The sequence below is a fragment of the Gracilinanus agilis genome, chromosome 4, assembly GCF_016433145.1.
Source record: "Gracilinanus agilis isolate LMUSP501 chromosome 4, AgileGrace, whole genome shotgun sequence".
Taxonomy (NCBI): domain Eukaryota; kingdom Metazoa; phylum Chordata; class Mammalia; order Didelphimorphia; family Didelphidae; genus Gracilinanus; species Gracilinanus agilis.
This window is the reverse complement of record NC_058133.1, coordinates 322,359,540-322,373,661: the sequence shown is the minus strand read 5'-3', so window position 1 is coordinate 322,373,661 and position 14,122 is coordinate 322,359,540. Positions and strand designations below refer to the sequence as shown.

The 14,122-nt window shown below is 31.6% G+C and overlaps 1 protein-coding gene across 1 annotated transcript in view; it reads right to left on the bottom strand.

Annotated features, from left to right (window-relative positions):
- Positions 1-513: 513 nt before the first annotated feature.
- Positions 514-14,122, bottom strand: part of BCKDHB (branched chain keto acid dehydrogenase E1 subunit beta) — a 294,285-nt gene continuing 280,676 nt past the window's right edge. The window contains exons 10-11 of the mRNA XM_044676237.1: positions 2,525-2,673; positions 514-841 (exon numbers count right to left, since the gene is read on the bottom strand). Coding sequence (XP_044532172.1) covers positions 2,533-2,673 — 141 coding nt within the window. The 3' untranslated portion in view covers positions 514-841; positions 2,525-2,532. The remainder of the gene's footprint in view (positions 842-2,524; positions 2,674-14,122) is intronic.

Sequence of the window (14,122 nt, the reverse complement as noted above, 5' to 3'; positions counted from 1 at the left end):
GTTGCTGGACTTAATCTCTTAATGTCTTAAGTTTTTCCTTAGGATTTATGCACTATGATAGGTTACAATCTATGTCAGAAGAGAGAGTTCCTTTGGCTAAAGCAATCACAGAACCTTTCTAATTTTTTATTAATTTTTAAAAAAGGAAAACCAAAGAGAGGTATGTAATGAGAGGGGTTTATTTACTAAGCTACTCATGTCCATGTGTATGTGTGCCTGTGAGAGACAGACAAGAAAGAAAGATGAGGACAGGGACCAAGGAGGAGACATTGCTGTGGCATCCTACTGGGGCAGCAGAGGAGAATTGGGCCAGATATTAAAAAACTCTTAATAAGAGAACATTACACTGGCCAAAAAGAAATAACCCTGCTATAGAAGTCTAAAGTCAGAAGGCCCAAACCAATCACTATTTCATTTTTATTATGGCTTAACCAAAAACCTATTTATGCTTTAAAATTTGGGGGATATACAAGTAAGTACATATTTCACTAGAAATAAGAGAGGGGAGAAACCTGACAATCTGAAAAAGGTTTATTGAATATAATCCCACATCCCCTATTTACAAAGAAGTAACTGAAAGATGTAACTGAGCAAGGTTATACAAGCTTAATAGTGTTTAAACCCACAGTATTTGGAAAATTTTATAAAGTCCATCTTAAACTATTCACTACTTGAAATCTTCTTTTTAATAAACTAATAGAGTGGATTCTGACTTTTTGCTTCTTTTTGACCAATATCCAGGATGAATGGTTTCGTTTGAAGTCCATGTGAAGAAAAGACAAGTTTGAGTAAATATCAGTCCACCAAAAGACTTCTACGGCTTTTTCTATTCTTCTAATCTCTGCAAAAAAAGTCAATAACGAATTATATAGATTAAGATCAATTAGGCATAATAATGAATAATTATATATGCATACTTCCTATTCCCATAATTTTTATACATAATTTGATTTATTGAGCAGAAAAGCTATTTTTATTGTTTTTAGTATAAATAGTATTTAAACATGTAAATGTTTCAATCATTTTGTTCCAATATACCTAAGTTCACATATGATTTAAGTAATTTTCTCACACTTATGGTAGAAGAAATGCATTCATGTGAATATGAAAATGGACCCCAAGAGATAAGATGCTTAACTCTATATGTAAATACATAGGTAAAGCATAAAGTAGCTCGCTATCCCTTTTATTTATCCCTGATAATCTCCATAATACTTAACATCACAACCTTCATAGCTAGGGAAATAATGGTTTCCTTCCTGGTCCCTTTTCAAAGATCAATTTTAAGCTAAGAAAGTCTTAGAATTGATACTGGCCTAGCAGCAACTTTTATAGTCACTAAAAAGGCTTCTCAGCAGACATTGTACCTGTGTGTCTGAGAAAGTACATATGAACTACTAACCAGACCTAATATGTATTCCTAACCATGTCTCAGAATGAAACTACTGCACTCAGTAACACATGCATTGAGTAGAGGAGGAGTTATTATCCTCTTCCCTTCGTGTGTTGTTTCCTTATGCTCCAGAAAATTCTCCTGATGGGCTCAGGTAAGCTTACTTTTTGAATCGAAGAATTAGAGGAACAGGCTAACAATTTTTCATCATGATTTCTAACTTGCTTTCAAAAAGCTGTACTGTGTTGAATGCATGTCAATCATTTATACATGGAATCTTGATATTATATTGCATACATAACCTAATACATTTTAACAACTAACAAGAATTAAGAAAATTTATTAAGTCTGGACAAACAGCTTATAGCATGAAAGCTTGCTAATTTACAATGAATTATTTCTTCCTCTAAGAAAACACTTAACATTACTATTATTCACAGGTAATACTACAGATAGAAGGGAGGAGTCATGCTATATGTCTCAGAGAATATTATAAAAATGCAAATAAATTAATTTTTATTTAAAACATTTCATGTGAACATAGTTCCTAAATAGAAATAATAGTTGTATTTTACCTTTAAGTTAAATTGTCTTTGTTTATACAGTCAATTTCAAATAACTAGTTTTAAAGTTCACAAATTCTAAATCCATTATTTTTTGAAAATGTGCTTTTAAAAAATAAAAAAATTACACTATCATGATCAGTTTAAAGATATAGCAAATTATAATGAAGTATAGATTTAACGAAATGGAAGCCAGTCATTCTAAATCACTACAATTCTTATAAAATGTTTCAACTCAGAGTTAAGATACAAGGTATATTTTGCAGGCCAAAAGTTAGAATGTGAGAGTTATTCAATGAAAATTTTTTATTTTTTTCAATTTAAGTAGATACTATTCAGATGCTATTTCTTTTTTCTCATATGCTTATTAATGAGTTATTATAGACTATCAGCATTTTTCTAGAAATTATTTCTTTACTATTAAACTTCATTCCATTTCATTAAATTCAACTTTAAAACTTGGCATTCACCAGAACTTTCATTTATTCATAAAAAATCTTCCTTTTACAAATATCTGAGTTACAATAACTTAATGCTTGCTTTTTAAAAAAACTGATAACATACTAACCTAGTTGATCAATAATTGATCATTTTTCGAAGGGCATCATAACATTTCCATTTGTCTGGGATGTAGAATGTTTCAAAGATGTGAGGAAATGGTGTATCATATCCACATACTCTTGAAATTGGCGCCTCAAGATTCAAGAAACACTCTTCCTATAAACAAAAACTAAAGTTAATTTCAATAATTTATTTTTTAAACTTAAAGATCATAAATCACAACCTTAAAATTAGTGAGTTTTGGCAAACAACTAAATAAGAAAAGTCTCACAGCTGGCTTAACTCATTCAATATGTCTTTGGTTCATTTAAAACAAAATTAAACAGTATTCTAGTGTTAAAATTTTCAATTTTGTCTCCAGATAGTATACATCCTGATCCAATTTTAAGTATTTCTACCATAAACCAACTCTATGCCAGAAATAATACTCAACATCTACACTAAATAGTACTTTCTACTTTCAAAGTGACTTCCAAGCATTACCTAATTCTCCCTATATCTGACCAAATATCCATTTTTCAACAATAATTAAGTAAGATATTTTTCTTATGATACTATTAAATAAGTAGCAGGGGAAATCAAATCATTTGCAAATGGTTACCATTTATTCAAAATGTAAAACAAGTACAGTGGCTCTCAACTCCAGGAAGACTAAAGAGAGAAAGTTTTCAGAAATAAACTTTAAACAAATGGGAAATCTAGATTTTGAGTAAAATTCTAAAATCTTAAGAGCATTATATTAAATATAGAGACAAGTTTATAAGTTAAACTATAAGCAAAAGAGTAATGCCAATTTGTAGTAATATTTTGATAAAGAAAACTTTTTTTTCATTCACACAACATTTTTTATAGGAATCCTCATCAGCCATGGTCTGTTCTCAATTTCTATCCTCTCTGCATATTCTTTTAGTTCTAAGTCTGGAATGAACATGAATACAGAATCCAAACTACATATTTCGTAGAGAATAATCACTGTAACTTACTAATACCTGATAAATAGGTAGATAATTTTTTCTTTCTTTTTTCAGTGCTACAGAAAAATAATTATGATTTTGGCACATTTCGTATCCTGTTATATTTGTCACTCAGTTGTGTCCCAACTTTTGTGGCCACATTTGGGGCTTTCTTGGCAAAGATACTGGAGCGGTTTGCCATTTCCTTCTCCAGGTCATTTTGCACATGAGAAAGCTAAAGGAAGATGGTTTAAGTGACTTGCCCAAGTCACACAGCTATTAAGTGTATGAGGTCAGATTTGAATTCAGGAAGGTGAGTCTTCCTGACTGCAGGTCCAGAGCTTCTATAAGCTGCACCACCTAGCCATCCCATCCTATTACAAAACTGAAGTTATTAATCATCTCAACTAAATCTTTTTGCAGATTCTCTGGGTTTCTCTAGGTTTATCATAAGATGTCAGTAAATAGTGATAATTTTATCTTCTCTTTGCTGATGTTCTTTTGTCTTATTGTAATAGCTGCAAATTGTAGGAATATGTTAAATAAGAGTAGGGAAAGGAGGGGTTTTTGCTTTCCCTCTTGGTACTTGGCAAGCTTCTAGTGTCTCTTAGTTTCAGGTATGTGTAAGTACCTGACTATTTTTAAAAAGGGCTTTTCCTTGCCTTTTTTTCTTTGGGTTTTTCAGTATGAATACATACTATACGTTGTCTTAGGTTTTTTTCTGAATCTATTAAAATAGTATTAGTGGTTTTTTTTATTCCTTTTGCTTAGATAATTGTTCAAATTGCTTTCCTGATGTTGAACCATCATTGCTTCACCAGAACGAATTAAAATATTGTCATAGTAAATCATTTCTTGATATATTACAATAGTTTCTCCATATGGAGATTTTAAAAGAAGAAGTAAATGACAGAAGTGTGACAAGTGGAGTTTGGGGCAAAGAAACAGAGAACTGGGTCAGGACTGACAGCCAGGAAGAAGAAACAAGGAGAATCAGGGCTTGACTTGTGAAATTAAGAGGTTCATTAGGAAATGGAAAAAACCTGATCGAAAACTAGAGTCAAGAGATTAGAGTGTCTAAGTTAAGGATGGCAGGGAAATGAGGGCAAGATCTGGGAGATGGAAAGGTAAACAAAAAGTCAAAGTTATAGCAAAGATAGCACTTAGGTGGAGGGGTAGGCATATGGTAATCCAAAGCAAAAGAAATTCCTCAACAGGACCACTTTATATATTTGACATATCAGTGGCCATCAAGTAAAAAATGGACCCGATAGGGGGCACAGAGGATCCAGCACACCTCAACCTGAAACATACTGAGAAAATAAGTGCTTTCCAAGTAGAATCCCAAATGAAGCATGATCATCCCACTTGGTTGTTGTTTTTTTTTTTCCCCACACATCATTTTTCTCTTAAAAACTTAAAAAATACTTATCCTAGGCATAAATACTCTTCAGCTCACATGTAAATAATCCTGAATCTCTCTTCTCTAAATGATAGAAAATAAGACACATTAGACTGTGTAACTATGAGCTACCTTGCAATGGGATCCCTGAGAGAAAGGTTTAAAGTGGGGCTGGGGAAAAGAATCAAAAATTTATTTTTTGCTTTCAGTTAATGTACTTCTTTTCCCATTTCCTTACAGTTTAAAAAAGGATAGCACATCCATCTTGGAATGCAGGTATCATAAATGCAGTGGGGTTTAAAGAAAAACACACTGTGAGCAAAAATAGATACATACTGTTTACTGGGGCATTTAATAAAATCATAAGTCTGAGTTTTCTTATCTGTGCAAAGATGAAAATGAACATCTCAAAGTTAAGTTGGAAGCAATAACAGATATGTAATTTTAAAATTTCTTTGATAATATGGAGGGTCGTGTAAATAAATATTACTGTTAACACTATGTGAAATATCAAAACATTAATATGAGTCTGGAAAACAATTTAGCTACAGGGGATAATTGCAAATATAAATCAGGTTACAGAGTTCACAGAGACTCTTCTTTTGCAAGGGATAATCATCCAAACAAAATTATCTGAAATGATCTATGAAAATGGGATATATCAATAGCCATCATTATCTTTATTAATATCAATAGTTTGCATTAAGGTAACAATTTGCAATTTAAAATGAAGTTTCCTGGGGGCAGCTGGGTAGCTCAGTGGAGTGAGAGTCAGGCCTAGAGACAGGAGGTCCTAGGTTCAAACCTGGCCTCAGCCACTTCCCAGCTGTGTGACCCTGGGCAAGTCACTTGACCCCCATTGCTCACCCTTACCAATCTTCCACCTATGAGACAATACACAGAAGTACAAGGGTTTAAAAAAAAATGAAGTTTCCTCACACATGAAAAAAAAAACACTTTATGAAGTGTTCTCATTTAACAAATGAAGTCTCTGAGGTTCACAGAGATAAAATGAGGTACCCAAGTGGTGAAAGCTGAATAGGACCAAGCACATGACTAAGATCTTCTGACCTCTCAGCTCAATACTCTACAATACCAAATATTTACCTTTCATTAATGTTTTAGTGTGGAATAAGAATATATAGAAAATATTTTGCAACTATATGTAATTAAACTGGTAAATACCCTAATTAGAAGCACAAGAATCAAACTTTTGTTGCTATCATAGTGTGGTTTCAGTTGTATCTAACTCATCATGATCCCACCTGAGGTTTTCTTCACAAGGATACTGGAGTGGTTTGCCATTGCTTTCTCCAGATCACTTTACAGATTAGGAAACTGAGAGAAATAGGGAAATACCTAAGAACACAAAGCTAGTAAATGTCTGAGGTTGGTTTGGAACTCAGGTCCTTCTGACTCCAGGCCTTGCACTATTTCCACTGTACCACCTAGTTGTCTATGAATTAAATTTTATACAAATCTATAAGACACAAATAATCTTTGATATACTTATTAATTTCCACACTGAAGTACTTTAGTTCCTATTATGTAAGTTCAAAACTTTGACTGGTGTGGAATCAATTTACAAACTCAGGGCTATACATAAGTGTGGCATGTTTTTTCAAATTTGTCAAGAAAGTTTGCCAGTGGTCAGAAGAGCCAGCAGATGAGGAAATAGATTGTTATGCTTCTTCAACAAATGAGTCATAGAAACCTGTGAAGGAACTATCCTGAAAAAGGGGGATGGAGATGGGCACAGAGGTCAATATTGTTGTTTTATTAAGACTCCAGCAATGTTTATTTTTTAAAAATAATCTTTCCTGATGGAAAAACTATTGTATTTATTTTAATTTTTTAAATTATTGATAGTTTTTTTGTTTTTAATCTCCTATATTTTTACAGCATATCCCACTCTTTCCCACCTTTCTAAGGAGCTATAATAAAGAATTAAAAGGTGGGGTTCAGCAAAACTTACTGAAGGACTGATACAGTGTTCCACACCCCTGGTCATCTATGTCCACAAAGATGCAGAAGTGATATTATTTCCTAGCTCTTCATTATTCAGTTTTGATTGTTTTTGTTGTTGTTCTTTCCACTCAGATATTTTAAATAAATGTTCCAAATATCACTAACATAATTCATGCTTTGAACCATTACTACTTTAAAATGCCTATTTTGGTGGTCATAATACTTAAAAACAAAATTTCTACATCTGACCACCAAATTCCTTACAATATGTGGACTCCCCATCTTGCTCCCCCAAATCAATTGCAAATGCAAAATTTGTCTCCAACTAAAGAGTGCCACCAAGAGATATAAAATATAACTCAGATGTTCTAATACACTCAATAAATATTGCTGAAATCATAAACATGTACTAGTGAAGATAATGAAAACAAAATCAAGAATATTAAAATCATCATTACATAACACTTTAAAAACTATTGAAATGAATATATTCTTGCTGAAATTTTCTTCTGAAATTAAAATCTTAATGCAAGTTGAGCAATGTTATTTAAGATAACTAAGAAATTTTCACTCTCACTATTTTTAAATTTCCCCCTCTTTTTTCTCATATGGAAAATTAGTAGCAATCTGGCTTTACTGTAATTTTATTCTCAAAAACTTATTTCTAGTAGTTGAGCATAACAAGCACATTATTTTACAGTTATAATTTCTGACGTAAATAGTCAAGGCAAGATGCATTCTGGCTAAGTAACTTTGTTAAGTAAGAAACTAGTAGTGATAAGTATGTCAGAATATAAACATTTTCAAAGAAAGCTCTCATTTTTTCCAGGAATTACTTCTATAGACATAAAATCAGAATAAACCTAAATCAAAATTTAAAATAAGAAGGCCACTTATAATTTGGTAGAACTTTTTATGTACTACTAATTGTTGCATTTTCAATTAATATATTACTAAGTCAATTCTTTAAGGTTGGAGAAAAACAGAAGGAAACAAAGTAGAAAGTAAATGCTACGATCTATAATCTCATTTTAAAACACTTCTTTTATGACAATTATAAATCACAAAGGTTCAAATCAGCCAAACAAACCTAATTTATTTTGATATTTTATAATTATGAAAGTATAGGGTTATAGATTCTAATTCTGTTCATAAACTTTATCACCTATCAGTCTACTTCTCCCTTAGGATCAAGGCAACTTAGTAACCTAACAAAAACATAAACATTTCCATTTAGAGATCTTGGAGAGGGGAATAATAGCCAAAAACAAACAAAAAAGTCAATCCTCACTAAAAAAAATTTCCTGACCCTGACCAAATACTATGGATTTGAAACAAGTTCCTACCAAAGGAATTTTTAACTGGAAAAAAATGTGTTGTATTTAATACAATGTATTTTGACATTTAAAATTTACTTGTATTAAAAAGTGCTTTTATTAAAATAATTTGTATACATAAATGGAAAATACTCAAAAATTTCCAAGGAAACTAAAGTGTCTCAAATTTTAGATTTCATAATTGTTCCTGATAGATTAAAAAATCAACATAAGCAAAATTTTACAATGAATTTAGAGAACAGAAGTGTATGTGTATGCATGCATTATACATACACACATATGTAATATGTATATTGCAAAATAAAAAGTATATAGTCTCAGGAAAGACTACTCAGCAATAGGTCACATTGAGATTAAGTCATTTCCTAAAAGGTAGGAGCTTATTTAGTCTATTTTTCCTCTATTTTGGTTTATTCAGTAGTAAGTACCTTAAAACATTTTTATAAAGCTACTTTTTACAGTGCTACAAGGTATATGATTTCCATGCTTGTTTTTTCACTTTTTCAGTGTTTATATAGTATTCTAACACCACCACATGGTGTTGTACTTTCTAAACCAGAGTAGCACCTATAGCTCACAAAGACTAATGAAATAAATGTTACTATCCTTATGTGCTCTATAATATCAGACGTATTCTGAGTCCTTTTAAGTTTTTGAAAAAAACTGTTTAAAAAGCTTTCACTAAGGATTTCACCTTGCTTTCCTACCTTTGACCATATTTACATTTTTTCTTACAGATCAATTTCAAACTGATAGTAATAAGAGAACGCTTTTTTCTGGACTTTGCACCATCTCTCTGCTAAAATTGAGAGATTATTTTAAAAAACTAAATCCATGGATAAAATATAATATTTATAATACATTTATTCTTCTATACAATCATTTTTACTACTTTTATTTTCATTTACATAATCACAGCACCAAAACTGGGGGCTATGGACTCTATTTAATGAGCTTCAAAGTAATAAGTTTTTATTGTACCCCTATAATGTGCAAAGGCCCTTGCTAGGTATTGAGATGAGCAAGGAAATTCCTCAGACCAAGGCACCCATAGCCTAGTAGCCAAAATTTCAAATCAACTGGGAATGTTCTAGCTATATAATTCCAAATATATTTTATTTTTTCCCAATGAACTGACTGGTTATTTCAAACTTGGTCTAAGTGGATAGGTTCAGCCACATAACCTTAGTTTTTCTGAATAAATGACAAACCCAATTATTTATTTAGAATTTAATTTGCACAAATTAATCTGTTGCTATTTGGTCACAATGAAAAGCTGAAATGAAGTATAAAGTTTTGTGCTTTTAGTAAAGATTGTTTAAAATAATCTACTTGGAATACAAATAAATAAATAGAATAATTTGATCTGGAATGGCTTAAAGTTTTATTTTCCATAATCAACAGAGAAAGGCTATGTGAGACCATCTAAAAATAAAAACAAATATTCAAGAGAAACAGCTGACCTACTTGAGAACAAAAATAGTTTACAAATTCTTTATCTTTAAGAGATAGCTATTACTAACAGGTTCATTACAAGAAAAGATTTTTCTGTTTATTAAAACAGATCTGATAGGACCTCTATTTGCAAATGTTTATTTATAATAATAATTATTATGTATACCTAAATATGATAAAGCATCACTAAAATTATCCTAATTTAGAAATAGATTTTCCATAAATTAATGTGGTTTAGTACTTACTATGTATTAGGTATTGTGTGCAGCAACTGGAGATCCAAAAAAAAAAAAAAAAAAGGAAACAACACAGTCCTTGAGTTTCAAGAAGTTTACAAATAAAGATGGAGAATACAGCACATATATATAAATAAACATAAAAGAGTAATGTGACAAAAGCAAAAGGAGAGAAAAGGGAAAGAACTATAGGAAAATTAGAGAAATCAGAAAGCATTTTGAAATGAGGGAAGGGAGGATCAGCGAAAGTTTCATGGAAGTAGTTGGCAGCTGCTCCTTAGAGGAAAAAAGAAATATTTCAGAATTCTGAGATATATGTATATGTATATATACACATATATAAGATATCTCTGATGACTGAACAGAGATGGAAGAGTAAAAGATGATATTAGGGAACATCTTGTGGTCAAAAGGAATAGTATGATATAAAGATAGAAAGGTAAATTTGAACTAAATTATAAAATGTTTTAAATGCCACATGGTTTAAATGTCTTACTTCTAAGTATAGGTTTAAGTGCTGACAGGAGCCAACAAAATTTTCTTTATTTTCTTTAAGGATATGGAAGCCTGAGTAAGAAATAGTTGAGGCAGAGAAAATGATGGGAGGATGAAAGAAGAGAATAATAAGAGAGAAAAAAAGAAAAAAGGTATAAGGAAGGATTGTAGTGGGTGAAGAGAAGACAGAGGAAGAAAAGAAAAGGGAAGGGGGAAGAAAGGAATGGGGGGAATTAAAAGAGGCTATCTGAGATACATAGTCAGAATAAATGAGAATGCTTAATGGAGCAAAGTACTAAAGGACAAGGCTAAGTAGTGGCTGAATGGCACAAAGTTTAGGCAGAATATTGGAGGCAGCATAGTTTACAGGACAGTAAAAGCAGTGGACTGATGAATTGAGAAGTTAGTGTATTATAGGAAATTTAATATTTGAAATGTTAAAAGAGAATATACACATTGGAGAAATAAAAATCAGCATCTGTGCTTTTCCAGAGTAACATAGTATGTTGAAAAGAGCACTAAACTGTTCAGAACCAGATTACAAAGCAGGTTTTGTCACCAATTCCCTGGATAACCTTAGGCAAGACATTTTATGACCCTACACTTTCCCCTTTTGAAAAATAAGCAGCAGGTGATTTTTCACTTCCCTTATCACTTTGTATTTGTGGAATTTATAAAATATTTCTGAGAAATGAAAAGTTGAGAACACATTTTAAGGAGAAGGGTTACAAATATTTTAGTCAATATAAAATTGTCTGCTATTTGGCAGTATTTGCTGTCACAATTTAGTGTGTTTTATAAGCCATTTAGACATAACTGCAAAGCTACATTCCAAGCTGTACTTCCAAAGGAAAGACTGGGAAATGGGAAATGGGTTCCAGACAATTCTGCAGTTAGAGGTAAAGTAAGTGATATACTTTATTAATGTATTTATAAGGGACAATAATATCCACATCTGTTTTTATAAAGCATATAGAAACATTTAACCAATGGAACTGTCTACCCTTTCCTGAAGTTAAATATGTGAACTTAATTAAGAACAAGGTGCAAAGCAAAATGGCAGTATTCCCCCCAAATCATAAGAATTTATTTATTTTTCATATGTAGAAGTAAAGAAAAAGAATTCATGCCTATTTAAAGAGAGTCTTCGTAGTTTGCAATTAAATGTTTCTGCTTACAAATGGGCAGAAGTTGCCCTACAAATAAAATTTTTACTACACAATATAAAATGTGAATCACAGAACTGTAACTGTAGAATTCCTTTTCTGAGTATTTTGTGATATTAGTTAACAACAGAGGCAGAGTGATTACAAAAATTATTTAGCATTTTCCTTCTCTTAAGAGTTTTGGGGCACAAAAGGGGATTGATTGATGAATGCTTTAAAAAAGAGAAAGCAGGTGTGTTATATATTAGAAAATTCTATTTGATGACAGCTTGCAGAGCTGTACCCAGGATTGATGACAGGATGCTGCCTCAGGGTAGTGGAATTCAAAGGGCAAAAAATGTTTAAATAATTTTTTAAAAGAATAAGCAATTAAATTTTTTTTTGTTTAGATTGTATTTTGACAGTATTTGCACTTGTTTCTAGTAATCTAGAAACAATTGGGCTTACTTAGCATGAATAATTAGTTAAAATAGGAAACTACCAGATAATATGCCTTCTCCCTTTCATTAACTCAGCCTCTGCTGCTACCCCAAGCCCAAACCTCAATCCCCACCCCCTCCTCACCTAGCAGCAGGTGAATGCCTTCCAGACCTGGACTTCAGCTCTCTTTTACTACCTAGTGATACTCCACCCTCATCTGATAGAAAGGCTGGGACAATGTCCACTCCCCTGAACTTATCTTAGTTATTTTTTGTATTATTTTCACATCACAAATTTTTAAGTTGATTCTAAGAGTGTTTTGTTATGCCTGCTCTCATTACAAATCTGGGCTGCTCATTTGGGTGCAGAGATTCTATTTGAATTTTGTTTATTAAAAAAGAACCCTACAAATAACCTAATAAAATATGGTAAATTTTATAATCTGCATTGTTTTTTTTTTAAAAAAACATAGTATTCTCAAAATGCTAAGATTTTCTATTGAGTTCGGAAAGTCTGTAATGTTTATGTTTATGTCTAATTCCAGTTAACAACTCACACATTACAACAAATTTTAGGTACAAATATAAAGATGTTTTATTTTTTAAATGTGGTATCAGTATAGAATGAATATATACATACATATATATATAATTCACACACAACTTCTTTTGTTTAACTATTCATGAAGATCTTCCTAAATTTACATCATTCCTATAAAACTTACCATTAATATAACTATTCTTATCATATTCATTATTTACTCATATTTCAAGTAAGAGTATTTTTTGACTAATGACAAATTCTGAATCAAAAGAATCACAAAATGGGAGCATTTGAATGTTACCATGTAGTCCAAACTGGACTATACATGAATAGGAATCCTGTCTACCACAAACCCCCCAAAATAGTGATATAGCCTTTGCCTCACAATTTTTCTTAGTGATTTAAACTTTTAAAGCTCTTTTTTTAAATGAAAATTTGTATAGTAAATTCATGTGTGATATACTAAAAAATGTTCCTGAGTTTTCAGGAAAAAAAATTTGTTGAGTACTTCAACTCTAATTCAAAAAATATATATTAAGGCACTGTTATTATCTACTGTGCAAATATGCACCCCAAAGTATACAAGGCAAAAAATAGTTTCTGATTGCAAGGAGCTCACATTCTAATGAAATACAAAATAATGTACAAAGTCAAAATTCTTGTTTAAATCAGTATAGAATTCAGAAAACATTTTGGTAAATTAAACTGAATCACAATAAATTTGGTAGATCAAAAATAAAGACTGTAATTAGAAATAAACTTGGGTCTTGAGTTATTTTATATCCATGATTCGGGCTGTGTATATAGAATTATAAAATTTTAGAGCAGGAAGGAACCTCAGAGATTACTGGATGCATCTTCCTCATTTTATACATGAGAGAACTGAGACCAGGACCGTAAAACAACATTCTCAAGATCAGAAAGGGACTCCCAGGGACCATTAGTAGTCAAGTTGAAACTAATTAGAACCCGAATTTCTTCACTATAACTTTGCTGGTATTACCGAGTTTTGTGTAATGCATTTTTCTTCCTATCCTCATATTAAATATTTTCCTTTGGAATCTCTTTGTAACTAATTTGTTTCACAGAACCAGAATAATGTACAAGGAAAATGAGGGGAAAATTTTAAATTTATAAAATGAGACACTTTGATACAGTTAAAAATGGTAGGAAATTAGAACAAGATTATAATCTCAATTACTTTAAAAACTGAACTGTACTTACAAAGGTAGTTTTTCCCAAAGGTTAGGCACAAGCCATAGGCATCTGATCATCTCAATATGCAGTCACAGGATCCATTTGGTGATCATTAGCACAATTCTTATTCATTTTCAAACTGGCATTTAGGTGTTAAATAGCTCTAGGCTGTCATTATAGGTGTAAAGCTGGTTATACAGATTTAAGTGCCACCATCTGAACATAAGTGTATGCAGATGTGCCCGTGTATATAAATATATGCTCACTTAGGCTGAGGAGTCCTCAACTCAGGCATATTGTTATGAAGATTTAGTTCTAAAAGTTGTTGGAAATAGATCTCACATACTTGGGGGTACGATGTTTTAAAGTTCCATCATTTTTACTTTCCAGTCCTTTGAATGGGAACATTTGCATTTTGAAATACAGAATCATC